Source organism: Zootermopsis nevadensis, unplaced genomic scaffold (assembly GCF_977971745.1).
Source record: "Zootermopsis nevadensis isolate Lab colony 2312 unplaced genomic scaffold, Znev_1.0 Znev_ptg000022l, whole genome shotgun sequence".
NCBI lineage: Eukaryota > Metazoa > Arthropoda > Insecta > Blattodea > Termopsidae > Zootermopsis > Zootermopsis nevadensis.
The window spans coordinates 11,743,400-11,770,756 of NW_028259154.1; the positions used below are offsets into that span (position 1 = coordinate 11,743,400).

General features: G+C 38.4%; 3 protein-coding genes across 7 annotated transcripts in view; 1 reads left to right on the top strand and 2 right to left on the bottom strand.

The window, feature by feature from the left end:
- On the top strand, positions 1 to 22,164 carry LOC110837777 (charged multivesicular body protein 7). 2 transcript variants are annotated; one of them, XM_022080291.2, is made up of 8 exons: positions 1 to 712; positions 15,112 to 15,184; positions 15,335 to 15,524; positions 15,702 to 16,028; positions 19,360 to 19,479; positions 19,557 to 19,661; positions 21,079 to 21,220; positions 21,333 to 22,164. In XM_022080291.2, the coding sequence occupies exons 1-8, from the start codon at positions 655 to 657 to the stop codon at positions 21,410 to 21,412; spliced, it is 1,095 nt and encodes a 364-aa protein (XP_021935983.1). In that variant the 5' UTR covers positions 1 to 654; the 3' UTR covers positions 21,413 to 22,164. The 2 variants fall into 2 exon arrangements, with proteins under 2 accessions (XP_021935983.1, XP_021935981.1); XM_022080289.2 differs by lacking the exon at positions 1 to 712 and having other exon boundaries at positions 14,883 to 15,184.
- On the bottom strand, positions 2,714 to 14,119 carry fbl (pantothenate kinase 3 fbl). The gene is made up of 9 exons (XM_022080294.2): positions 14,087 to 14,119; positions 13,759 to 13,921; positions 11,976 to 12,154; positions 11,542 to 11,715; positions 10,414 to 10,581; positions 8,620 to 8,696; positions 6,325 to 6,501; positions 5,514 to 5,763; positions 2,714 to 3,245 (listed from the first exon to the last, which is right to left on the bottom strand). Exons 1-9 carry the CDS (start codon positions 14,102 to 14,104, stop codon positions 3,192 to 3,194), a joined length of 1,260 nt encoding a protein of 419 aa, XP_021935986.1. The 5' UTR covers positions 14,105 to 14,119; the 3' UTR covers positions 2,714 to 3,191.
- LOC110837776 (transmembrane protein 151B) overlaps positions 19,142 to 27,357 on the bottom strand; it is a 10,729-nt gene continuing 2,513 nt past the window's right edge. For all 4 annotated transcript variants that reach the window (XM_087353805.1, XM_087353804.1, XM_022080285.2 and 1 more), the window contains exons 3-5: positions 25,720 to 26,161; positions 25,177 to 25,445; positions 19,142 to 23,011 (exon numbers count right to left, since the gene is read on the bottom strand). In XM_087353805.1, the coding sequence (XP_087209931.1) occupies positions 22,625 to 23,011; positions 25,177 to 25,445; positions 25,720 to 26,161 (1,098 nt within the window). In that variant the 3' untranslated portion in view covers positions 19,142 to 22,624. The remainder of the gene's footprint in view (positions 23,012 to 25,176; positions 25,446 to 25,719; positions 26,162 to 27,357) is intronic.

A 27,357-nucleotide genomic window follows, 5' to 3' on the forward strand; every position in this document is an offset into this window, starting at 1 on the left:
ATGAAAAATATTTTTTTACAGCTTGTACATTGCAGTTGGATTCAGTACAGGTTTGTCATTTTTTCAATACAATCCCCATTGTGTTCAGTTTTCTCCAGTGCTTCACTACTGGCTGGATTCCTCTTTAAAAAAAATTCCTTTGGCCACTTGCGTGGCCAGTCATTCACTGCCTCTAACCCTTCTTCTTCAGAGTGGAAAGTCTTTCCACCAATTGCGTCCTTGAGAGGCCCAAAGTTAAGCAGGTATGGAGGATGCGGATGACACACGAAACGCTTGTCCTCGATAGTCGCAGCCACAGATAATACCACCAGTCATCGCACGAGCAGTATGCGGCTGAGTGTTGTCATGCTGCATCAAGATGCCAGTACTGGGCAGTCCACTACGTTTTGATCCGATTGCAGGTTTCAAATGATTCCTAGGGAGGTCGCAATATGTGACACTGGTACTGCTTCTGGTGTGTAGTGTACAAGTGATCCTAGAACAGCGTCAGCATAACTTTTCCTGTAGATTCCTGCGTGCAGAATTTTGGGGGTTATGGTGAGGTGAAATGGCGTCCTCTTCGTTTCAAGCTAGAAGTGGTGGACAAGGCTTTCATCACCAGTCGCTTTGCGCTGCAGGAAGTCGTCACCTGTTTCGTATCGACGCAAAAAGTTCATGGCAGGAGTCCACGTGTCTTTCCTTCTGCAAAGTTCAAGAGTCAGCTGCACACGCGGTAGGTTTTCCATGTTTTTTTCTTGTAATGTTTTCATTTTATTCGCCCCATTTACTGTATAGTGTGTAGTATCCTGTTTGTAGCACAAGTCCGGCATGCCACTGAAACTGTAATTAATTCCATGGAGGAGAATCATTGAGAAGTTTTTTGTACAGCTCGTAGGTTCATTACAAGAAAAATACATGCTTCAGCTGCCACAGACTGTCATGGCTGACTGGTTAGCATTCCTTCTTATCTGGGAGGCTCCACATTCAAATCTCAGCTGAGACTGGCCATCTTGACTGGCTTCTCATGGATTTCCAGGCAGATGTTACCTTAAATTGGGCAACAGTTGTCTCCATCCATATCCCTTCCAATTCATTATTCATTAATCATCTGGTGCAATATAGTCTGAGCTACTGACAGCATCATTAAACCATGAATGTACACAACAAAGCATTTTTTTAACTAACTGGAGAAGCCTGTCAAATATAATTAAAAGAGTTTGTAGCTTGTTGTTACCATGTTAGACTCTGGAAGGATATTAATATTGCACAACCAAGTGTGTGATGTGAAGTACTTTTAAGTTATATTTTAAAATAAATTGTTACATTGAGGTAAAAGATTTAACCAACTTACAGTATTTTTAAAAATATTTGTTTCACTTTTATATTGTCTGTCTAGTGTTCTTTAAACAAATGAAGCACACATATTTATTATTTCTGGCAATATTTGAGCCATTTGGCTGAAAGGTTCAGTTGTGCGGGGGAGGGGGGGGTGTAGTCATGTATGTTTGGTGGAGAATTTGTTTTTGTAGAGAGTTGGTCCTGCATTTCACATTACTACCAACTGGCTCTGACAGAAATAATAAATACACATCCTTCTTCTTTTGTTTTGAACAGAGCGCTATATAGAAAAATCAAGAGCACAACGATTTTCTCCCATCTACACAAATCTGAATTGTCTCTTTCTTCCCTTCAGGATTTTCAACCAAACTACCACATTAATTTCTCAGCTGTTCCATGCTTTGCCATTTTAAACCACAACTATTTCTTTAAGTTGTGTTGCATCATCACCTTTGTTTCAAGGTGTCTTCTCTAAACATTTCTTACATGCTGTAAAGTGAAAATTAATGGAACTAAGCAACAAAAATCAGCCTCATATAATCCTCAAATTTATGAGCATTTGGTCCTTGTATGTGCCCTGTAAGTTGAGGATGAATTTCCCCAGAGGAACGTATGTTCCAAACTGAATCTAAATAATGTTTGGCAAACTAGTATCATATCTTTATTCTTCATATTTCTCTTTTTTTTTTTTTGGCAATATGGATAATATTTGCTGCTTACAAAGGAGAAAAACTAAAAAAAATTGAACGAAATTTATCTTTGTTTAATGCAATTTTGAAGAGTTCTCTTTTTGGCTCCTTTTCCTCAGAATATTTTGATTAAACAACTTCTTTTCATTACGTCTCAGTGCAGAAAATATGGGTGTCATCATTAAAGGAGCCTGAAATATATGCCACATGTTTTTAATACTGAAAAAACTGCATTTTGCTGTAATAACTGACCCTTCAGAAATTATTATAGCATCTCCACTGGTATAATCCAGCACCAAACTTATTTCCATTCGAAGATTTCTGTCTTCTGGGTTGTTGCGCTGTGTAGTCTGGTAGATGTTAACCAACGTTTCAGAGGTCATACTGCCTCCATCATCAGGGCGATGAAAGACGGAGGCAATATGACCTCTGAAACATTGGTTAACATCTACCAGACTACACAGCGCAACAACCCAGAAGACAGAAATCTTCATACTCACCGCTGTGAAAACCTCAAATCTTACTGATTTCCATTCATTGCATAACAACACTATCACTGTTAGTTTGCATGCCCTAGACAGAAGCAATATGTCATGCAGCTCAAGTTTCCATTCATGTAACACTGGACCCAGAAATGACAAAGACTGGTTAAGTATCCTAACAATTAATTATGTCTGAGGTAGGGTTTTCACAAGTAAAAAAATATGTACCCAAGTATGATTTTCATATATTTCAGAAAACCAAGCTGTATCAGAAATATTTTTAATGATAATCAGTATATTAAAATAGATTAATACCTAATTTATTTCAAGTCTAGTATACTTCATTACATACATAATCAGTTAACAATAAATTAAAACATGTCTATAAATTGCATTTCTTAACATTTGTGTAACAATTATAATACACAGCAATATTCCTAACAACTTGACAATAATTAAAAAATAATACAGCATCAAATATTGTGTGTGTGTGTGTGTACATACACACACATTCCCTGTTAGGTATCGCTGGCCACATGAACTTGACTAAAAATGCCACATTTGGCGAACACTTCTGCTATGCTGTATAAATGGAGTATGCATGGCAGTGTAGTACTAAGGAGTTCATGTGGACATACTTATTGTGCTCTAACGCTATAGTACTTGAATGTTGTGACAATGTAGGAATGTTTGTGCATCAGGCTCAGCTGACATGACTGTTGAATTCCAGCAGGCAACCCACAGCCCCAAAGTAACCCTGAAACATTCCACATCACACAATAAAGAACTACAAAACTACGAGGGAAAATGACGTAGGAAATGTATGCTACTATTCACTTCAGAATAGGCATTATTCTCACCTACTTTCCAAGTAGATAAGAATTAAAATATACAGTGAGCAGATAGTGGCATTACAAGTTTTAGGACAGGTAAAAATTATGTCATGTGCATATATACAGTGTATTCCGGTTAATAGGGACACATCGGGACTAGAACACTTTGGCTCAATTAAGTGGCTGCCCCAATTGAGCGAAGTTCCACGTAAAGAGTTAAAAACGTTTGTTCTTTAAGATTTGTCCCAAATAAACGACTGACCCGATTGACCGAAGGCCCAATTAACCAGAATCTACTCTATTGTCATGTAAGATGCCAGTAGAACCAAAGCAGTGCTACAGGATGATGAATGCAAACACATGTCCCCCCCAGTACTTTCACGTTGCTCTTTGGGGAACACTGCATCCTTCTGAGGTATGCTAGCACCATGGAGAAATGTCAGGAAAGGAACACTGAATTTGTGTATCATTAGTTGTGGCAGCCAAATCCTGAGGAAAATTTTCGGCCCAACACAAGAAGCAGGCGAATGGAGGATAAAAACTAATCAGGAAATCTATAAATTATATAAAGACATGCCATTGTCAAAATTTATAAAAATCAAGAGACTCCAATGGGCAGGTCACCTGATTCGGATGGTATTCCAAGGTAGTGTTGGAGGAAGAAGACCAGTTGGAAGACCCAGGAACAGATGGGAGGATGCAGTTCAAACGGATGCCACACTGCTCCTGAGAATTAGAAATTGAAAGAAGGCAGCGGAGGATAGGACCGAATGGAAGAGGAGAATTGAAGAGCCCATGGACCGAATATGGACTGGAGAGACATAGAAGAAGAAGTTGTGGCAGCCTTGTGTAGAATAATGCATTGTTGCTGAGTGAAACAGTGTGGACTGACAGCTTAGATTCTGAGCCAGCTGAGTGATCTGTGCTTCTACCTCAAAGCGCAAATACTGTGAACGTGGATTACCTGTCATGAAGGAGCGAACGTGAGGAATAAAAGTCACAGTTGACAGTGTTATATCTACTACAAGGACCAGTGTGAATTAAAGACAAAACTAAGAAGACAGAAAGCATAATCAAGAGAGACCAATTATTTTCATTGTCTTTCCAAGCACAGTGATGAATAATTACTTATAATTGCAACTGTAATAGTGTAAATAAATTCTGCTTGAACTGAACCCACAAGGAATCGATACAACAAAGCATGATATGTTTTCGTGGTAGAAATAAGATTTCAATATGGTTTCCACCTGTGACTTTGGTCTCTTCCCACATCTTTAACAAATCTTCATTAGTGATAAGTCTGAAGAATGAAGAGACCAGACAATTGGTCCATCTAAACAGGCTATGGTACACTATACAACTAGTCGTACACAGTGACATAAGATTGCCCTAATGTGAAACTTGGATAAGAAAAGCTAACAAAAAGAGACTATGAAGACCTGAAGATATTAACATTAATTTCAAATCACACTTGATTTTCACTTGATTTTCTCTTGATAACAGGAATGAATTAATGTAAAGTGCAAATTACTCAGACTTGAGCTCATTAACTATTCAGATCACTTCAGTATCTAACCAGTATGTTGCACAGTAGCTTTCAAGAGCAAGCAAGGGAGGACAGAGGCGAATTTTCATTAAACTTGGTACGAACATTATTCGAGTTAGGAATTTGATAATTTATGGATCTATCCCATTCGCCTGGAAGGTCTGCTTAAAGCCACCTGAATATGAAACAGGAATGCTAACCACTTGGACACAACATAATGGTGATGATGGTAGTATTGATGAAGATAATATGAGCAGCATATTGGCTTATGACATAAATTATGTTTCACTGTTGAAATATAATTTGTATGACTGCAAATCTGCAATAGGAATAGGTGATGTGAGCTCTGCCAAGAACTCGGTGCTGGTACTGAACACTTCGATGAATGCTACATCCAAGCTGACTGCATTGATATTCAGTTTACAGTTCGAATATAATGTTTCTCCAAAAAATATAAACATCTGATGAAATTCCAGCATCACAGGGTAATTGCATGTACCTTGAATTCTAGTCAAATGAATAGGAGGATAATATTAAAATCAATTTTAGAGAAACAGTCAGTCTGGACATAAACTGCACTGAACTGACTTATAATAACGTCCAATGGTGGACTTAACGGCTTCTACTAAAGCAGGGAATTTCTTACCTCATGTTCCAGAAACAAAGCCTTCAATGTTCCCTTCGACCAGTAATCCATCGCATGGGCCAGTAGCTTCATGGATATAGGGTTGACTCTTAAGAAGTTACCCACAAACACAACACGTTCTACCTTCTCATTAAGTGCGCACATACGTGCAATGGAGCCAATGTTGTTGGTAATGGTAACCAGTGTGGCCCTTGCTAGGTCCTCCCGTGACACAGTGGCCCTTTTCTCCTTCGAGTTCATTTGCCCAAAACTGTGGACATGCAATGTAGAGAGAGATTTAGCACATTCCTGACACAAGTTCTAATTGTTAAAAATTAAATCACACTGAAATTATAAAAATAATGTTATATTAAGTATTTGAAATGTCCACTGCATTTAGTGATGCATGCATTCACTCCTTTCCTCATATAAGATACAACCTGGTGAAGAGTTTCTGCTCACTTCCTGTGTCTTGGAAACGGTTCACCAGAAGATACTGTCGGTTTGGCAAAGGAGAATCGGGAAATATATCCCTAAAGTCATTCTGGAAAGTTAAGTAAGAATGAGATTCCAGAAGTGTTAGACAATGAACGCTCTGTTGAAAGACAACTGATGGACTCGCACAAGCAGGTTACAGCATGACGTGACCTGCATGAGCTCTTGCATAATAACAGTTATATTATGTCTTTACTAATCCAAACAAATTGTATTGAATTGCAACCATAAATACAAACTTTAATATGGGTTACATGACTTTTCAATCATTCTGTGTGATGTTATGTTTTTCATGCCTGTCTGTAACCCACATAACGCGCCAAATGCAGTCACTTGCCTGCTAGCCACCAGATCGCCTGGCAGTCCAAAGCGCTCATAGTCGCCACCATAGATGTCTCTGACCAACTTGTCCACACATGTGTTGTCTCCACCAGTTGCCAAGTCAATTGCCTCCTCAAAAGAATTACACCCTGTCAGCAGACAACAGAGCCCAAGGAATGTGCCTCCCCCCAAACTGAAACATAACCATTACAAAATTTATTGAAATATTTATAGCCATTCCTTCTTGACAATCACTTCTCAGAGTGAGACAAAATTCAGAATCCATATAATGAATGAACACACAAAAAAACAACAATAATCTCTGTTGCCATTCTACATCCTAAAATACAGCAAACAAAATTCTGTTATTATTATTATTATTAAGTGTTCTGTCTTACGACAGGTCCATTGCTCTGCCCAAAAAGAGCTCTCCAGTTGTCCCTATTCTCGGCTTCTCGCTTTAATTCCTGGAACGTCATCTTCTTTCCTTGTTTAAGGTCGTCGGTTAGCTGTATCAATCTTCTTCCTAGTCCTCTCTTTCCTTCAACCTGGCCTTTGGTGATATCACTCAGTAATCCATTCCTTCTCATAATATGTCCCAGCCAGTTAGCTTTCCTTCCTGTAATCGCCTGCAGAATGTTTCTTTGCTCGTTGACTCTCCTCAATACTTCTTCGTTGGTCACTCGATCCGTCCACCTGATCTTCTCTATTCTTCTCCAACACCACATTTCAAAACTCTCCAGGTATTTCTGTTCCTTCTTCCTGAGTGTCCAAGTCTCTGCTCCATACAGCACGACACTCCATACGTAACACTTCACTAGTTTCTTCTTCATCTCCAAGCCCAACTTGCTAGTGAGAAGTATCCTCTTCTTGACGAAAGCTGCCTTGGCCATGGCTATCCTCGCTTTTACTTCCTTGGTGCATAGGGCGTCCGTCGTGACTATGCTTCCCAAATACTTGAAATGCTCCACATTCTCCATCTGTTGGTTTCCAATTACAACGTTCAATGGTTCTGCTCTCGGTGCTATCCTCATTACCTTTGATTTTTCAATGTTGATTTCCATTCCATACTCTCTACCTGTTTCCACTAACTTGTCCATCATGTTCTGTAATTCCTCCTCTTCCTTCGCCAATACTACTAAGTCGTCTGCATACTTTACAGTCTTTATCACTCTATTGAAGAAATAAGTCCAATCAACTGGGTGAATCTTTTAGAACAATATTTTGTTAACATGTATCTGTTTATTTATTTTCTAATTGTTATTTTCCATTTATAGCATTCATTGTTACTATAATCTAATTTTTTAAGCAAAACACATATCTATTTTTGTGTACAAAATTTCTCATGTTCTAAGTACCATTGCTTGTTAATTAACAGCGTCATCAATTACTGTTCATTTCTTTGCATTCAACTGCCCTATCCTAATAACTAACACGTCTTCAAGGTCTTCTATTCGCACATCCTTCAAATAATTAGTTTTTATCCCCCCCCCCCCCAACACTGAGAATATCTCCAACATCACATCAACTGATGAAAAGGTTTACCCCAAAATGAAAGAAGTGGTTGGAAATACTTTGATGGCTTGCACCAGGACACTGTTCTTTGTAGGCGCACATCTCTTTTTCTTCACCAATGCTTTATCCTGTCCTTTTGCCCACAATTGGTGTTCAAACTGAACTGTGGTTGGATACTGTATGTTACTCAAAATGTGCATTTACAGAACAGTTCACCAGCCCTGTTAAAAGGCAAGAACGTAGATTATCTGCAAGTGTTATACCAGAATTATCGGATTCCTACCTGTTCCTGCACACGTATTCTTGGTAATGTTTCCATTTTTAAATCAAGGCTCCTCTGAGTGCAGGTTCATTTACTGTAATTGCCTGAATGCAGAATGTCATCGCTGAAATCAAGTAACAACCTAGCTCCCTCTCTGAGTTGCTATAAGTGGTTTCTTACCTGAGTGGGCATTATTTGTTGACACAAAATTGTTGGTGTGCAGTATTTGTACAACTAAATATTCCAGGCATTGTCTGTAAATCCAATGGAAACAAAATAACATGATACTGTATCAGATCTGATTACAATGTTTAATTTTACATTTGTTGCGCCACAGATGGTGGTTAGTGGAGATGGAATTTTACTGGGGGAGTCCCTTTGAAATTAAAGATGGAATTTCTGTTTCATGGGCACAGTGCAAGGGTGGCGGTATACAGAGGGGCAGTTTCAGTTCACATTATCGAAAAGGACAGCGCAGCACTTCAGATGGAAGTGTGTGTATGTGGAAACAAGACAGAAGCATGACTAACTGACCTCGTGCCTGATATCCTCCGGTAGTTATTTGGTCCATAAACTGCAAGCACACTCACACCTGACCCAATGTTCACAATCTGCAACATATTCCACGCACCTTTGTAACTCAAAATGCAGAAGTAATTTCGTCACATAAAAATCAAACCAAACCAAAGGAAACCTAGCAAGACTGAGCACAAACTGTAGCCTCTCCTACAAAAAGAGAGCTGTTAATTATTTCTCTTGGACCAACTTTCTCCACCCTGACCCTATTTATTACATTTAACTGCTAATGACAGGTGCAGTCTTAAGTTTTTGAAATAATCAAAAGTAGCATTAGGCCAAATCTGGCGAATATGGCGGATATTCTAATTTCAGTACAGTACAACCCCTCTATAACACAGTTCCGGATATAACGCGGGTACCTCATGTCGCCCATAGTGCAGCAAAAAATAAAAAAAGCGCATCAATTATCCTTCACACAGAACTCAAGATTCATAATTTTAGTAGCGTAAAAAGTATTCAAAGTGTATAATTGTCATACAAAATATGTATTATTGTACTGTATAAGAGTGCAGTGTAAAGCAAGTGACCTAAGAAAAATATTTTACGTAAGTACAATACACTTTCTCATAATTACAGTATAATATATTTTAGTAAGGTATATTAAAATGCAAGTCAAATTAATTATTTATTACTTTTTCCATAAGGTACATCCAGTACTTGTACCGATTTTTCCGATGCACTCCCGTAATAACGCGGTTTCTCTATAACGCAGGTTTACCCATCCCCCGCGACCCGCATTATAGCGGGGTTGTACTGTATAGACTTTTAGGCCAAAAACTCCTCGGTAGTGAACACACCATGAGCAGGGTCATTCACAATGCAAGATCCAAGCATCGGGTAAAAGTTCAGGTCTTCTCAGACAAACAATGCTGGTTCACTGTTCAACCTTTTTCAACAAACTCAAAGTGAATAAAACAACAAAGCAAAGTCTAGTTCTTTCGTTGTCGTTGTGTTCCTGATCCTCTTTAAACACTTTGTGCCACTCAAAGACAGTGGGCATTCTCTAACAATCTTCCTGCTGGGATGAAAACGAGCCTGTCACCACTTTGCCACTACTGCCTTACTTGCTTCACCAACACACAAGGCACAACCGCAGACATGTTAATATGTTTCTGCTTAGTCACTGCTCACTCGCTACTCTGCATGACATGTGCGGACATTAGGGGAACTTCATTGTCACACCTGATATAATTTTTGGCTTTCGGGAATAAGTCTCATAGGATGGCGAAGGGTTTCCAACGTTCTGATAAACACCCTGATAATAGGAACTGCAACTGCCACAACATTTCACATCCTTCAATATGTATGGTTTATTCTGGAAAGCTGAAGTTAAACATATTTTTGACTTCTTGAAAAGGGTTCAGTGAAGTTAAATGTAGAAGTCCAGACAGCAGGAAGCTATACAAGGACACTTGCAGACTCAAATATCAAAGTACTTTCCAAACCAAAGCTGGAAGAGAAATGGCAGAATGATTATGGACTGCAAAGTGGTAAGGATGTGGGATACACGAATCAAGACCTATTTTAAAATACTGTTCCAGCTGAAGAGGGGGGACAACATAAAGAAACAAACATGCAACTATTTGGTTACATTTAAATTTTTATTTTAATAATTTAGATGCTGACAAATAGGGACTGGACTGTATTTCTCATTAATAAAACCAAATATTGCTGCTCAGAATGAAAATGTGGCTTAATGCAAGAAAAAATATTTCTGCACCTGGACTGCTATGATCAATGATGACTTACCAGAAAAGGATAAGGATCACTGAAGTCAAAGAACCTCTTTTCACAGCGCCCTTCCTCTGTAGGGTTGACCCAGTAGTAGCACTCACAGGGATTGTTGGTCTCCACATAAAGCATGCCCCGAATCAGTGAATCCAGCTCATCAAACTTGGCAAGACGCATGTTCAACTCCTGAATGAGATACAGTACCACTAACACAGCAACCCACCAGTGCACCTTATCCTTAGCAGAATGAAGCATTAAATGAGACACACATGCACTCAAATGGATGGCATTAAACTGCCTAATTTTGCACTTCTGTGCCTATCTTTCTTAAAATAGCCATATTTTAATAAGTTATATAAAGGAAATGAATGCTATTATAAAAAGCTTTAAAAAAGAACATTCATCTTTCCCTCATTGTGTGAAATAACTGCCACGGTGGTATAGCGGTTAGAACGCTGGGCTTGTAATACTGGGGGTCCCGGGTTCGATTCCCAGCGGTGCTCAGATTTACAACTTGTGTTGGGCAAGGCCGTGGTCCAGGCATCACGGAGTTTTCCTCCGGGGCTTCCCCAGTTTCTCTGTGGCATCCCAACAATTACTCCACTTTCATCATTATTTCGTGAAAAGGGGGTCACAGCAGGAGCGTTAAATGTCACGGTCCCGATCGAACCCATGTACTGGTGGGTCGTGAATCCTGCTAACCACCAATGCACACCATGCTGAATGGTGTGTACTGGATATGAAAAAAAAAAATTGTGTGAAATATGCAATGTTGTAATGTTTCTTTCTAGGAGGATGATGCAATCTTCACTTCATTGGGCTGCAGAGTTTGTTTTTGCTCCAGCTTGTACAGAAACAATCTCATTCCCACACACGTTCTTCATCAATGAGTCACTGAACTATCACAGTTTTTAATGTCACCAGAGTATTACATATGAAAAGGCCCCAAATGAAAGACCAATATATACTCTGAATGAAACTTTCAGTAATACAGTTTGAAAAAACATGGAGACCTACGTAACATTCTTCGCATTGGTAAACTGATCTTGAGACTTTGACTTTATCAGAACAAACATGACATGATCTGAATGTTTGAAGTCAAGATTTGTGATGCAAACTACCCATACAAGTTACATCCCAACCTACCCTTCTGAAGTTATCTTCAAACTTATATGCTCCACCTCCTGTGGCACTAACAGTTGTAACAAGAGTTGCCATGCCTTTAGACTTGGCCAGTGCTAGGAAGTTCCCCATCTCACTGGTTGGAAAGCGGATGAAATGCAGAGTTCCTTTTCGATGTCGGATCACAATGTTGTCCATCTAAACAGAAGTACAGCATCACTGCAGGAAATGGAGAGGGTTTGTGTTGTGGAAGGACGCACCTGAACCCAGTAACCCATTTCACTGTTGACAATATTCTATCATAATGTCACACCCTCCTGAACAAAGACAATGGTAAACTCCATGCAACCTTTACCTTATTACAAGATTTGAGTTATCAACCGGATTTGTGCTCCAGCCTATGTCATTTCGAGAAGTTCAAAATTCTAAATATTTTTAAAACTGCAGGCATTAAATACCTGTAGGTGTGTATCCCTGTGGCCTGTCTTGCCATAAGCAGAGTTCCTGGTGAGATAGCGACGGATGTTCTTCAGAGTCTCCACTTCAGCATCTGCCTCATCTGGGGTGATGTCCTTCGGTTCAAAGTAAACAAGCTTTGTCAGTGTGCCTCCAATGTCCATCCCAAACCAGGGCATCGCTGTAACCAAAGGCAAGCACCCACAGTGATTGAGAAAGATTCCAGGTTATGTTCTTAAAAACATTTTAATTAATAGTTTCATATAGAAAAGGTTCCTGTACACTTCGAAAATGGTAATAAAATCCATTCTGGTGCAATGGATGTACATGGATGGCAGACTCCAGTTAATCACTCCAGAAGATTTCAAAGTGATGTCATATTATATAAAGTAAATTTCAAAACACACAGGATATTTAATATATTGTACTTTTGCATTAAATTCTTGAAATCAATGATTTGTGTTATCAGTAATATTTGTCAGTATCACAATGCCTTCCACGTAACTGTTGCTTAGGAGAAAAGCAAGAGCTTCACATTAAGGATAAATAGGCACCGGCCTTAACACAAACCATTCAAACTGATGTAATGCAGCTGTTTACCATACTGGTAAAGATAAGTATAATTAGAGCATTATCAATGCAAAAGAAACTTGCTTTCTGTGTTGGGGATAACAGCTTAAGTGGTATGACTGATCACTTCAAGCATAACTCAGTGTGTTGTCGAATTACACATGTTAACAGCATAAATCACTATACGTCAATCAATAAAATTCTCTGCAAATCTCCTATTGAGTACATTAGATAGGTAATTACAGCAACAGCCTCTGGAATCTTCTAGCTACATTTTATATGACTAGCTCAAAGCTTTTGTAAATGGAAATTAATTTAAAAATTAGTGCTATGGCAACTATAAGACTTTGTTCTTTGGTTCTTCTAGTTTCCCGAATACCATACAATCAAAAACTACAAAAATTTCAATGCATAATATGCGATGTTAGATTAAATATATGTGAAAATTGTGAAGAAAACCATTATATTTAAAAAATATAACACTTTTCATGATGTGATATGAAAAAAGATGTTGAAGGGTACGCTGTGATTGATAAATAACACACGTATTGTATTGCTATACTCATGGTCTTTTCCTCTGGTTGTTACTTTTCCTGCTTCACAAATATGTTGTTACAACATACATGGATACATCAAATAATAGCAAGTGAAAGGAACGTTATGCTAGTCTGACAGTTAATACAATAGACAGTGCTTGTACATAATTTACTTTGTGTGACTGAAAACTTAGCAGAAGAAATTATTTCACAGTAATTTCACACAATTTTGTATTTCATTTAAATTTCCCTTATACTGTATTTCAAAGGACAGTAACATGCAGTTTCAGTAGCTCTAAATTTTATTGCATGTTTACTATTCACATGTATTATTTTCTATAGACACATTACTTGCTATTTTTAAACAGACTTACAAATACTTAATTAACAGAGAACAACAGACTAAATTTTTGTTTCTGGTTGATAACCCTATTTAACACATGCATGTTTGGGCTGTAGAAACAATAGCTGCTGTACATACAGAAATACATTTGTTTGTGGATATGTATGCACATACATGTAATGACATATATATATATATACATGAATTTTCATGAAAGTTAGTTAGAAAGGCCAATTTATTGGCACCTTCGTTATACAATATGGTGACTATGCAACAATTAGTGCCATCTGATTTAATAACAGCACATCTCACAGTTTGTTCAAACTGAAAACATACATGGCATGCTGCCTCCATCTCCAAAGCCATTCTCCTCACAACTGGCAGTAGACATCAAGACATCCTTGCTGGAGCCTGCCATCATGCGACCTCGAAGGCAATCCTTACAGTTGTGAGGACTCATCAAGACAGCTGGACAACACTGGCAGCCACACAAATTTAGCTGAAATACACCATAATTTGAATGTTACATTAACATGCAATTATGAGTCTCATACAATGGACATGACTAAAATCACTCCTGCAATGCATCCCAATTTGAGAGGACTGTTCTATTTTACAGAATTCTGAATTATTTTCATGAATAGAGATAACCTATTGTCCTCACCCTTGGCACCTGATTCATAATGAAAATTGAACGCCTTAAATTATGGTATGTAACAGAAGCCTAATGTCCAGACAGATAATGATATTTCACTCTCTTTATATGTGCCCAGTCAACAAGCATGAATTTTCAAGTCATCCTGCTCTCACCTAAGTAGGCCTCTCACATTTAAATTCATCAATTTGAATAACGTACAGCTTATGTAATAACTAGGCGGCCTTGACCTTTGTTATTGCAGAAATGATTTTTGTTCGTTTATTAACAAACAGGCATCTTTTTCATGAATTGCGTAATATACAAATCCGACGAACCTCTTCTTTCGTTTTCATTAGCACTTTAGTGAATTGTCATGTATACCAGCTTCCTTACATCCCAAGAACACAAAAGAGGCGTAGTCACTAATCACTTCAGGATCAAAGAACTAAAGTTAAACTTACCTTCGGACATATTATTAGCCAATTGATATGCACTGGACTTCGATGATATTAATATACGAGTATAAAATTTGCACGCTGATAAGAGAATAGCTTCATTCATCACGATATCATCTCACTTATCAATGAAATTACTAATGTACACAACCATTAGCTGCCATGCAGTTACCACCGAACGTGCTGCTATCTTTCCTTACTTTCTATAGTCATAATATGAACTTCAATTGTTTTGGGTTTAAAGTGTGTGGTATGAAAATCGGACGTGGTATTCACGTTCATGCTGTGTGTGTATTTGTTGTAGCTATTAAGTAAACAGTAAACAGTTTCTTTGCTTGCGTTATTTAAATATTTCGCAATACCACAAAATGGAAAACAGGATTGAATGTGAGGTTAAGACAGACAGTACACACCTACCGTTACCCAAATCGAAGATGCCTGAGTGTTGGAATGATGATATGAGAATGGATTATTTATTTTCACATTTTCGTCCGCATTCAGTAAATCCTATAGACTGGGAATCAAAAATGAAATTTTGGACAGCTCTTTTGGAGGTATGGTGTGTGGAGAATAACAAACCAATGTTCTCATTATCAGGTCTGAGAAAAGCTTTCCAGCGTAAGGGCAGAACCCCAGTTTGTCTGCCGACTGTGATTGAAACCATGCATAGGTAAGTATTCTGACTGAATCATGACCCCATTATTTTCCAGTTCTTTTGACTGTAGTCGCTTGTGAAAAATATAAGTTATGATGTTCGAAGATATTTTGACGTTTATTTAAATTCAAACATTTTTCAGACAAAATGTTTTGTTGTGTATAGGAATGGGTTACTTGTTGTGAAAGAAGAATTCTTTCGTATTCCTCCACAGCAAACGTGGACTGCATGGACCATTGATCTGCTGATCAAGAAACCTGTTTCATGGACATTTAACAAAGTTAGTAACTTTGTTTTCAACAGCATGAAGATGGTATCAGAAGACATACTGTATGTTCACATTGGAGCTTGCAAGGTGGGTGGCATGTCAGAATCTAGGCTGCCTTTTCACAGTACTTTATAGAAGCAGGCCATAACCAGAAATTCTGTGATTTATTATTTCCATTCTAACATTTAATATTGCCATGTCTTACAGCACAATAGCATGCTCATCCAGACAAGATGGCAGCACTGTTTTTTTGTTTCATTACAGGACCTGGGGAACAAGTTGCTGGCTTCAGTAAATTGTAATAGACTTATAGAATTGAATGAGTTGGCAGTACTATGTGGCCAGGAGGACTTAGAACAGTTGCAGGCGATTGTTCATGGACTGTGCCAGCAGGGGAAGGCTGCTATTAAACAGGGAAATGCTGTACTAATCAAGTTGGGAGATCCACACATCAGTGATCTGGATGTTGGTGTGTACACCTTGCAGTGTAATGAACAGACACTCACAAGACACATCGAGCAGTTGGAGGCTGAGAAGCAAATGGCAATGCAAGAGGCGAGGATGTATATATCAAAAAATATGAAACAGGCAGTGAGTTATTCTACATAAAAAGAAGTGGAAAGTGCCACCTACTTCAGGCTTTCTGGAACCAAGTTATTATATCAGCTGATTGCTTGAATGCTTAATTTAGTCATGAGTATATTTTTGATTCCTTGATACTTTAAATTTGCCACATTTTTGAATATGTTATGCCATCAACTGTCACAAGGTTTATGGTTTTTCTCAATCCTAGGCCCATGCCAGTATGATACAAGCTGTAAGCACTTCCTCTCCTAACAATTTCACTTCACCATTAATAATCTTTTTCTTATTCAGAACAACATAAGTGTCATTAAATTAACCGTGTATAGAACAAAGGAGTGAGCAAGTTAGGTAATGTGTTGGGGAAGCATGAGGTTCAGATCTCAGATGGTCTTTAGCTAAGGTCTTTCAAGGTTTATGTCATTTGTACAAGGATGTGGTGAAATTGATATAATATTTTCAATTCTGTATTTCAGCATTCTGTTGTATTGTAATGTTCAGATGCATGTCACACAGCATCATTGCATCTGTGATTGTGCATTGTATCATTGAAGCTGGTTACTGGTGTCACGTCTGAATATCACGTTTTGATTGTTGGGCCGTCATCATCAGGTTCACATGAACACAGTCGCACACACAAGTCATTTCACTTCACAATGTAACTATATTGCTTGTTAATTTTGTGTAGTAGTAACACCAAGTAGTAAAAGCAATAGAAGCAGATAAAAGAATAAGGTGAAAACTGAAGGCATTGTCGTGTGCTTAGTGGGTAGTGGGATATTGCCTTTTTATGTGTCCTGAATCAGATGCAGTAGGCACTGGAAACTGTTTTGTAATGAGTGACTAAACACCAGACAAATTATACTGAGATAATAGCTTAAAATAGGCCATTACCACTTCCTACCCATTTCATTGTTTATAGCCCTTCCTGTGCCCATCTTGATACTTAATTGTCTCCGCAGTTGATGCAGCATTTAATAACCTTCAGGTGATTATACAGAAAAAATTAATATTGTATGTGAGAAATGAAAGCTGATATTTGAAGTTTTATTTGTGAAGCCAAAACGAACTAAAGAATATTTTAAGGTGTCTCACATGGTAGCATGTACGTACGTGTCACAAGTTTCTGTGCTGTTTATAGACTGCTGCTGCTGCTGCCAACTTGTATCGTTGTGTACTCATATATACATGGCTACTTTGCGACAGGCTTTATTCACAAAACTTTTTTCCCTTTATCATCTTGGCTATGGGTTATAACAGAGGTCAACCATACTATATTTGCCAAGCCCTTGTCTGACCCAGAACTGATAAAGATACGTGATTATGTTAACTGTCTGTAACTTACCAGATCACTGCCTGCTGTGTCATCTCATCACCAGTGATATCAGCTGGCCTTGGTGCTAACTCATGCATCAGAAAGAACACGAAGTGTTGGTTGGAACAGATAATTATGTATGGGGAAATATAAAGGACTGGAAAGAGAGTGATTGTGGTCTATTTCAAGCTGTCTCAGCATTTAGTAGAAGGGAATGAGTTATGTTATAAAGACCTCAGTTCAGACCAACAATTTAATCGAGTATTCACATTTCCTGCAACACCTGTTTGACGTAGTTGGACTGATTAGCACATAAAGAGCCAGGAAGTGGTGACCTCTGACAATTTTCACAACACTGCTGTAAATTTCAATGCCGTGAAGCTGACTTACCAGTTTTACCTGTTGTTAATAGTATAACATGAAGTGAGTCTCCCTTCTCTACCACTTTTCCTGCCCTGTGTGCGGAGCCCTCCAGATATAGAGGGTATCTGCAAATATATTAAATAAGTAGTCCCATACACCCGATGAGGGGTGGTCCTCCGTCTTGTGAGTTGGTGGGGCTAACAATGTATAATAAAAACCAACATGTTATGAAATGTTACACATGGTCTTGGATGTGGCAGGCTGTTGTGAGCACAGTAATTTAGTCTTTAGGTTCAATAAAAAGGCAGGGAATTTCTGAACAGCAATCAGCTTCTAAAGAAGGACTCTGCTCCATGAACTTAGTTATTTAAGAGTAGTCAAATGGAGCTCAGATGGGAATAAATGAATGCAGTATTTTGGTGGGAACAGTTCTTGGAAAATAGCCCTTAGGAGACCGACACAAGTGGAGTTTAAATGGGTATTATACGAATAGTTTTTGATTCAGGACAAGATCAAATGGCAAGGCTTGTGTGTTAGCAGTATTGAGACTTGGGGGTTCTGTTACCATTAGTATATACAGGGTGTCCCAGGATGAAAGGTCAATGTTCTGGGAGGTCGTAGCATCGGTCATTCTAAGCAAAAGAGTCTATATGTACACGTGTCCTATTCCGAACGGTTTCCAAGATAGAGCTATTTCACTGTACTGTAGTTTGGATTTGGCGCCCAATATTGTCCTTCCCTATTGGATGTTATTGCCCGCATAAACCAACATCAAGGTGCACTCAGGTGAGCAACACGCCATGTCCTCACACGAGTTGCAAAGTGCATTGATATTGACGGTGGAATTTTCGAAAATGTGTTATACTAGGTAAACTGTACCAACTTTGTCACTTGAACAATAAATACCGGTATTAGAAACAGTACGTAATATCTCTTTCTTATCAACAGCGGTACAGTGAAATAGCTGTATCTCAGAAACCGTTCAGAATAGGACACATATACATATATACTTTTTTGCTTAGAATGACCGATACTATGACCTCCCAGAATATTGACCTTTCCTCCTGTATGCTAGTCAACAAATGAATGTTGTGGCTGAAGGCAAGGCATTCCTGAAGAAACTTTTGATGTGTCAGGTGGTACTGACAAGGGGAATAGGAGTATGAGGTTAATTTTTAAATTCACAGTACATAAATTCTTCCTACCAAAGAACTAGGTGTGCCATGTCTAGATATTTTCTCCGTCCCTCCACAGGTGTCTCATAATGTCCAGGTCTTGAAGGTCCCCATGTGAGTAAACTGAGCACTGATAAATGATTCAACTGTCATGCTAGTATTATTGATTTCAAGGAAATGAAAAGTATAAATTGGAATATTGATCATAACATTTCATGAAAGTCAGTGAATTGGTTCAGTAGTTATTAGGGAGAATATAAACATAAACATTGATATAATCACCTATATTTCCTTATAAAAACAAAGAACACTGGTTCTATAAACACATATAACCCATCAAAATAATGCTAAATACACATACATTCCAAAATATAATTCTAATATTTAAACTATACACAATAAAGTGTTTTAAAATTATTGGAAATGATATACAATATTTATTGTAGTCTTGTAAAACTGCACAAGCATTGTATTTGATTATGTTCAGGCTCGGAACTGCCTGAGGAAGAAGCATGTCCTGGACAGCTGTACGGACAAGCGAACTTCTGCTCTCGACAACATCCACTTGTTACTGACCCGCCTACAGGAAGCCAAGTCTGATGTCAAGGTAAGATAGAAGAATGTGCAGAGGTTGCAAGAAGTGACTTTATGGTCATGCAAGGTTATAATGGTGTCTGGTTGCAGGTTCTGGAGGCCTACAAGCTTGGGGTGGCAGCTCTTAAATCAACCTTGAAGGGATCTGGACTGACAGAAGACAGTGCAGCTGATATCATGGTCCAAGTGGAAGAGGTGAGTTCATTCATTCATGTTTATTATGTGGTCACTTCAGAAAGCTCTGGGACAGACGTGAATTATGCCTGGTAGGCTGGAGCCTGTTCATGTGGGCATAGTGGAATTGTTCACTGTTATACTAGTAGGTATGATAAGTTCCACAGGAGAGCACAGTATGCTTGGACCAGACTACACAGCTCAACAACCCAGAAGACAGAAATCTTCAACATAAAATACTATTGTTTTTATTTATAAATGTTGGTAATTGGAATATTAACATATTGATAACGTTCTTAAGTTACAAAATGAGACAATTGTAATCAAAACATATTGAGTTTTGCAATTGATTTATAACACATTATCATGAAATGTTGCTGATTTTGGTGCTGATGAATAGGACCTGGAACTGACGGGTAGCTTCCCGCAAATTTGAATAAGCAAGAAATAACTATGATACTAGTCATCATCTTCAGTTAATTTTCTTTTGGATGCAACACAGTGTATTTATTTGTAGTTTATTAAATAATTCCATCAGTATCTCAAACATTACAGAAGAATCATTTACATCTTTGAGTTTCATGCTTTATTTTAGTAGATCAACCATACTGTGCAGTATACAAGATACAGAGGAGGAACATTGTGCAAGGAATATGTGCCGATTGACTGAAGACTGGATGAGCATTATTAACTTATTTATTGACAAATGCCATATGCCAGATTGTATTCAGAATATTGATGGCAATTACTGTCATAGGTGTCCACCACTAGCTGACTCATTATATTACAATTACAAGGCATATCATTCTCTTATTTTACATGATGAAGCTATAAAAATTGCTGATCAGTTTTGGTGCTTATGGATGAGAGAATGAAAGCAGTTTTTTCAGCGATTCATCTTTGGGACAAGAATTCACTTTTGAAGATTTAACTGTTTCCCTAGATAGGAAGATACTAAATTCTGACATATATCCCATTCTACCTAGCTGGAAACAAAGCATGTTTAATGAGACAATGTTCTAGAAGAGATGTAGATTTTTCAGAAACTATATTTAATTGCAGATTCTCGAAGCCAGCTCATGGAATACCTTTGGTGTCTTGGCAAAAAAAGTTATAATTTTAGAAAACCAATCAAAACTGATGTTGACCTTGCAGATAAATCAATTAAAGAGTGCTTGTATTCTTTACAATTCTTTATGAAAGAACATACTTCAGTTAATATTCTAAAGGAGGAAGGAATTAATAGTACGTATAAAGATCTGAACCAAGGATGATTTGAGCTAGCGGGCACTGACAATCCAATGCTTACAAGATCAGAATACTGAAAAAAAAATTGTTTATCTCCTGTAGAGTATGTTTAATGGTAAAACACAGAGGTGTTTCACAGTGGGTAGGCTATTTAATCACATGAAACATTTAGTCATGAACCAACTTGCAGGTGCTGGATGTGCACCGTGAGATCCAGGCAACATTGGCGCAGCCCTTGGAAGCAGAGGATGGTCTGGAGGATGAGCTGACACAGCTGCTTGTATCTCAGGATACACTGGAACAAGACCTGACAAAACTCTCCATCATTTCAGGTGAGATTCTGACTACCAGCTGACCCCAAGTTTGAATAATGGTGTAGATTCCAGGAGTTGTAAGATCAGTTGAAGCATTACCTCACTGTTTGTTTGTTTGTTTGTTATGTAGATCTACCGGAACCCCCAGATACCATGCCTGCCATTCATCCTCCACATCGGAAGCTGCCTATTGTGGAACCAGCACTGTGACTGTCCACACACATAATTTAAATTAAATTTTGTTATTGCTTTTGCTTGATTAATGGTGTCTTAATATGGGAGAAGCTCTTTTCCCATATATAGAATCTTATTTGAAGTTTGGAGTAAGGGATTTATTTTGTGTGTATTATGATTAATTACTTAAGATTGCAAATTGTTACAATTAACTCCCAGAATTTATACTCATACCCATAAGTACTCCATTTTTTAATTCACTGGTTACAGGTGCTGGATATGCAGTTTTGCAGTATGCTTAGCCATTTTAAAAATTTGAATCTACAATAAATGCTATCTTGTTCCATCTGTAAGAAGTTCTTCACATAACATATGTACAATGATTTAATTAATATATTGTGGAACATTTTATAGATTAAAAGTACAAAAAGTAGTAAGACGACATTAAACATTTTGAAAAATATCAGTGGAGTTGCTGCTAGCATTTATATCAGAAGGTCGTCTGCTGGCCATGGCCACCTGTGTAAGAGTTAAGTAGATTTAACAGAACAGGCAATTAGTGGTTAGGGTTGGACTCAATAGAAAACACACAATACCAGGAAGACTTCATATAATGACATTAAGCTTTATATAACAAAATGTGGTTATATTGATAAACAAAGAAAGAACAGAAAAAATAAATGAGAGGTGTAAGTTCTTATATTTTAGAAGTAAGGTAAATTTTGTAAAATGAGGAATATGCGTCTCCCGGAAGAGGAAAGGTATTTCACATTAAAGATTACAAAGTATGTCCTCTGTCTTCTCTATGCTACACTCAACATGATGTATTCTTTATTTAAGATATTCTATTTTGGTATTATATTTCATTAAATTTATGAAAAAATTAATTTGAGTTCAGAAAGAATAGAAACTCCAATGAACCACAAGTTACCTGACAATTTAATTATGATCTATACCAAGTTTCGTATGTCATAAGGTTTTGGAGTTGAGTCATGGAGATGAACAGACATTTTGTATTATACTTTGTTCATACAAGGTAGGAGGGGCAATCCCCATATGTTTTTCTTGTGAGATATGAGAGAAGCTAATACAGAAAGCCACTGATTGTCGCAGTTCTAGTTGTGTTAAGCCCTCATGCTGTGAAAAGCAAATTGATATGTCACTGTTTAGAAAATGTGATAATTCAGTTGTAAAATAGAAACAGAAAGCAATTTCACTTGCCATGATTATTTTGAGCTATACAAGCCACTACAAGCTTGTCTCCATGTTGACACGCACCACTACACCACTGGAGCATCGCCTCTCCCTGCTGCGTCGAAACATGTCTTCACCACGATCTGTGAGTGACCGCTTCAGGCGAGTGAGAGCAGGTAGCCTCAGTGCCTCCTCATACTCTGGTGGTGGGAAGGGATCAGCTGGCACATGGTCTGCAAGTGGTCCAGGATAGAACAGAAGTTGCGAGGCACTTGCCACCACTGTATTATTGTTGTTTGAAACTGCATCCATCAGTACAGCCTCTGAATAGCTGGGCACAAGTGCCTGGCTCCACTCTGAACTGTCCATTGTACTTCCATTGGACAACTGCACGACTGTGCTGCTGGGTGTTGCATAGTTTACCCCAAACAGCTTCGTTACCTGCAATAACAGCCTCAGTGTGCAGTGTATGCAGAGAATACACAATGGGAATTTTGATTTATCACTATGTATCTACCAGACTGTATAGCTCTAATGTGAGGATGTGTTTGGATGTGCCAGTCCTAAAATGACCTGCTATAAACTGGTCTTCTCCATGTGGTGACCGGAGAATAAGAATAGTCCCACCGTAGCCCATGCGTGTCGTAAGAGGCGACTAAAATGGGTACCCAGTGCCTGGGGGTATAACTGGGCCACCGTGTCTCTGGGGAATATAAATAAGGAGACTGGTCCTCCAGGTTGGAGTTTGACAACCCTGCCTCACAAAAAACTACTGTTCAGAGGAACAAAGAATTAAGCCAGACTGCTCCTTAGAAACGGCAATGGAAACAAAACAAGGCCTTTGATTTGAATTTGGCAACATGGAACGTAAGAAGTTTATTTAGACCAGGTACTCTAAAAAATCAAATGCAGGAACTTAAAAGGTATAAAATATGTATCGCTGCTCTACAAGAGATGAGGTGGAAGGGGAATGATACATTTGATAGTGATCAGCACCATATGTTGTAGTGGATATAATGACAGGAATTTGTTTGGAACAGGTTTCCTGGTTCATGAAAGACTTAGGAACTCAATTATAGATTTTATCTTGGTGGATGAACATATGTGTTATATAAGAATTAAGGAAAAATTTCATCAGGGCGATGATGGAGGCAGCATGACCTCTGAAACGTTGGTGGACATCTACCAGACTACACAGCACAACAACACAGAAAACAAAAATCTTCATACTCATCGCCCTGATGACGGAGGCAGTATGACCTCTGAAACGTTGGTAAACATCGACCAGACTACACGGCGCAACAACCCAGAAGACAGAAATCTTCATACTCATCGCCCTGATGACGGAGGCAGTATGACCTCTGAAACGTTGGTTAACATCGACCAGACTACATGGCTCAACAACCCAGAAGACATCCATCTTCAGACTCACCGCTGTGAAATCCTCAAATCCTACAGATATTTTTGCTACACAGCATATCATTCCAAGTCCTTCAATATTAAATTATGGCTGGCCAATATGACAAGCAGTTTGCATCATGAGGCTTGACTTCCAACACTCAAAACACTGACCTATCAAATGTTGAAGGTATCTTTGTTCTTATAAAGGCAAAGTCTGAGGATCAGTTTACCATTGTAAAGCGTGCTCCTTATGTCTCTGAGGTCAGTTTTTCACATTGTATCACACAAAACTGCATTAATGCAAATCTCATTCACAGTGGCCTTTCGTTTAGGGCATATTCATGTGACACTGAAAACTGTGATTAACTTAATGACTCAGTCAGTGACTAAGCACATAAATATAGGAACAAGATTGTTTTGGTATGTGACTGAAGGCAAGATATTACAGAAACAAACTCAGCAATGAAGAATTCATTATCATCCTGCAAGGAAAGATTGCAGCTTTGCAAGTTTCACTAGGTGAGATGAATTTTTATTTTTGCTAAGTCGTCATAACAGCTTACATTTTCCTTATATTTTAAAGTGCTAAACATAACATTAATGGATTTTCTTTGGTAAAATGTGTCTATAAATCTTTTCTTTAAACAATATGTTTAAGCTTTTTAAAATATCACCATTTTAACAAAATAAGGCCCACAAACCGTAAAGTAGGTAATTTAATTATGTCGATTTTTGTGCATGTAGCTCCTTAAAGACTTCATAAATATAAACAAACTAAATGTGTACAAAAAAGGATAGCTACTGGATTGATCACATTCAAAGAATGGAAGATGAAACAACCATTACAGTGAAAACTTAAAGGAAAAATGGATTAAACAGACTTCTAAAGTGATGGATGGATCAATTATAAACACTTACGCCTAAACAAATCAATACTGAAGAGAAAACTTTACACCCATATGGAGTAGATGTTCATTTACTGAATAGCTGGCACATTAAATTTGTCATGCCTGCAAATTATTAACATAATCACAGTTCCAGTATGGAATATTTTCATGTGTGCATAAAAGGAACAGCTTTCTGACAGTGAAAACCACATGAGTGCAGCCTGCAGAGAAACAGATCCCAGTCCTCATCAGAATGCACATTTCTAAGGCTAATCATGAACAACAAAACAGTATGTAATCAGAAGAGTTCAAAGTTACCTGATAATGAACATATGCAGTGTTATATTCCAAGATGATTCTGATTGGCCATGAAAGCAACAGGAAACTGCAGATCCAAAATACCACATGGTTTGAGTACCATGGCAAGTTTGCATATGCCACAACATGCTCCTTGAAATTTGAGACTCCCATGAGGTCCAGTCCCTCTCTCATTTCCATGTAGTCGTCATATCGCTCATGTTCTGCAAAGAAGTGTGCTCGCTGGTCTTCAAATTCAGCAGCAGCCTCCACATTGGCAAAAGCAAACCCTGAGTGAAATTAGAGCTGTAAGTACTCTGAATACACTTCTTAGAAAGGAGACAATATCAATATTAACCTCTCAGAGGAAAGACTGGCAGCACTCATCTCTTAGAGAGAAGACTGTGTCAGCACGCAACCCTCAGATAAGAGACTACCAACATTCACCTGAGGGAAAACAGTGCCCCTTAAGGGAGGCATTATGCCAGGAATCACCCACAGAGAATGGAAATTATATCGAAATTTACTACTCAGACTGGAAAAACTGCCAACATTAACACTCACCCTTACTGAAGCGTATTTTAGTGATGGGTCCACCCTCCAATGACAGGTCGTGTGAGATGTCTCGCATACCACAGTAAGCAAACAGGAAACAGGTGCCTGCAGCATGTGAGTTCACACGTTCATAATACACCTGTGTGGTTGTGTACGATTCACTTCCTCTCTGCGTATGCACGACCTGTCGTTTGCGGCGCACATAGTGGTAGCAGAGCGCTTTCCACCAGACAATGGGCTGGGCCTCCCGCATGAGCCTTATTGTCTCCATGACGCTCGTAATGTGCACCTTGTTGCTGAGCTCCTCGCGTGCAGTGCAGTGCCAGCACTCCACCAAGTACACCAGATACAGCATAAGCATGAATGCTACTGGGATGTACACATAGCCCTTGTCACATGGTGACATCTGCACCTTGCTGGTAATGGGGTAGCCCGAGAAGTTGATGATCACCTGCAGAGTGTTTGAAACGCTCAATTGTGATATATTCATTACTATATATAAAATCTTTCAAAACCTGAATTCTGAGCTTTCACTTTGGCTTTGCACTGTATGGCCCAGTATGAAGTAGCCAGGGATGTAAGGCAGTGATAAGTAATTTATTTCAGTATATTATATCAGCTATGAGGTTTTCATTGCAGTCCATATTCACTCTATCCTTCATCTTCAACCTGAAGTAGGGGATAGTAAGTTCTTCCAAATTGTTTGCAATTATAACATTCTGACATGGTGATATGCCAGAAAACCCTACAATCAATAAATAATTTGTAGTGTGCGTTGTCAGACATGCAGAAAATGACAGTCATCAATTTTCACATATAATTTGAATAGTGGTTTGCTGCAGTAGACAGTATTCTTATAATAATCTCTTCAGGCACAGTTATACCAACAATGGACAAAAGAAAGTTAATAACTCTGGTGCAATGAAGAGGACTGTTGTCTTTAGGGCTACTGTAAACAATGTACATTTGAAATGGCCTAACACGACTCATCAGTAACATCGGCATTGAGTGCAGTTGGTCGCTTTTATTCATGCACCATTGTTACCACTACCCTTCGTTAACAAAACAATTCTCACTTTACCTGCAGTAACAGAAGAGCAGAAATGACAAGTGGTGAATGCTTTTAGTTTAGAGTGTATACATTCTCACTCCCTGTGGCGTAGCGCACATGTCAAAAAATTCTGTATGCAATGCAAATCTCCTTTGTGAAGGAGGAGTCTCAGATATGCAGTTCCATGCAATGATACATAGATACAATGACACACCAGGTACAATGCAAAACAATATACACTACTGAATTGCAATTCTTGTAATCTTTGTGTGCAAAGCATGACTCGCTGAGTGATACAACACGGCCACTTACTTTCGCTGTAAGAAGAAAGCAGACATAATGGTCAAGGAGACCCGACTGTCAAAAAATCGTGCAGAAATGAAGAAGGTGAAAATACATTCCATGATGAATTTCCCTTGGACAGTCCCAGAGAGTCATCTGCATACTGCTGCACAAAATATCACAAAAGCATCTTTGGCACGACATGGTATCCTCATACAGAGAAAAATCATGCGAACAAACATGTTGATACAGTCTGATTCATATCCAGAGATTTGCCTATTCTGACTCTGGTTCACTTCCAGGCAAATGCCAAA

What these genes read in the sequence shown, in the direction of transcription:
- fbl (XM_022080294.2), bottom strand. An exon ending in CGGAGGATATCAGGCACGAG is followed by an intron (nt 6,502 to 8,619) that starts GTCAGTTAGTCA and finishes GTTATGTTTCAG; the next exon opens with TTTGGGGGGAGGCACATTCC. An exon ending in GGCGATCTGGTGGCTAGCAG is followed by an intron (nt 5,764 to 6,324) that starts GCAAGTGACTGC and finishes GCATGTCCACAG; the next exon opens with TTTTGGGCAAATGAACTCGA.
- LOC110837777 (XM_022080289.2), top strand. Translation starts at nt 14,883, where the DNA reads ATGGAAAACAGGATTGAATGTGAGGTTAAGACAGACAGTACACACCTA. An exon ending in TTCACATTGGAGCTTGCAAG is followed by an intron (nt 15,525 to 15,701) that starts GTGGGTGGCATG and finishes GTTTCATTACAG; the next exon opens with GACCTGGGGAACAAGTTGCT. An exon ending in CAAAAAATATGAAACAGGCA is followed by an intron (nt 16,029 to 19,359) that starts GTGAGTTATTCT and finishes GATTATGTTCAG; the next exon opens with GCTCGGAACTGCCTGAGGAA.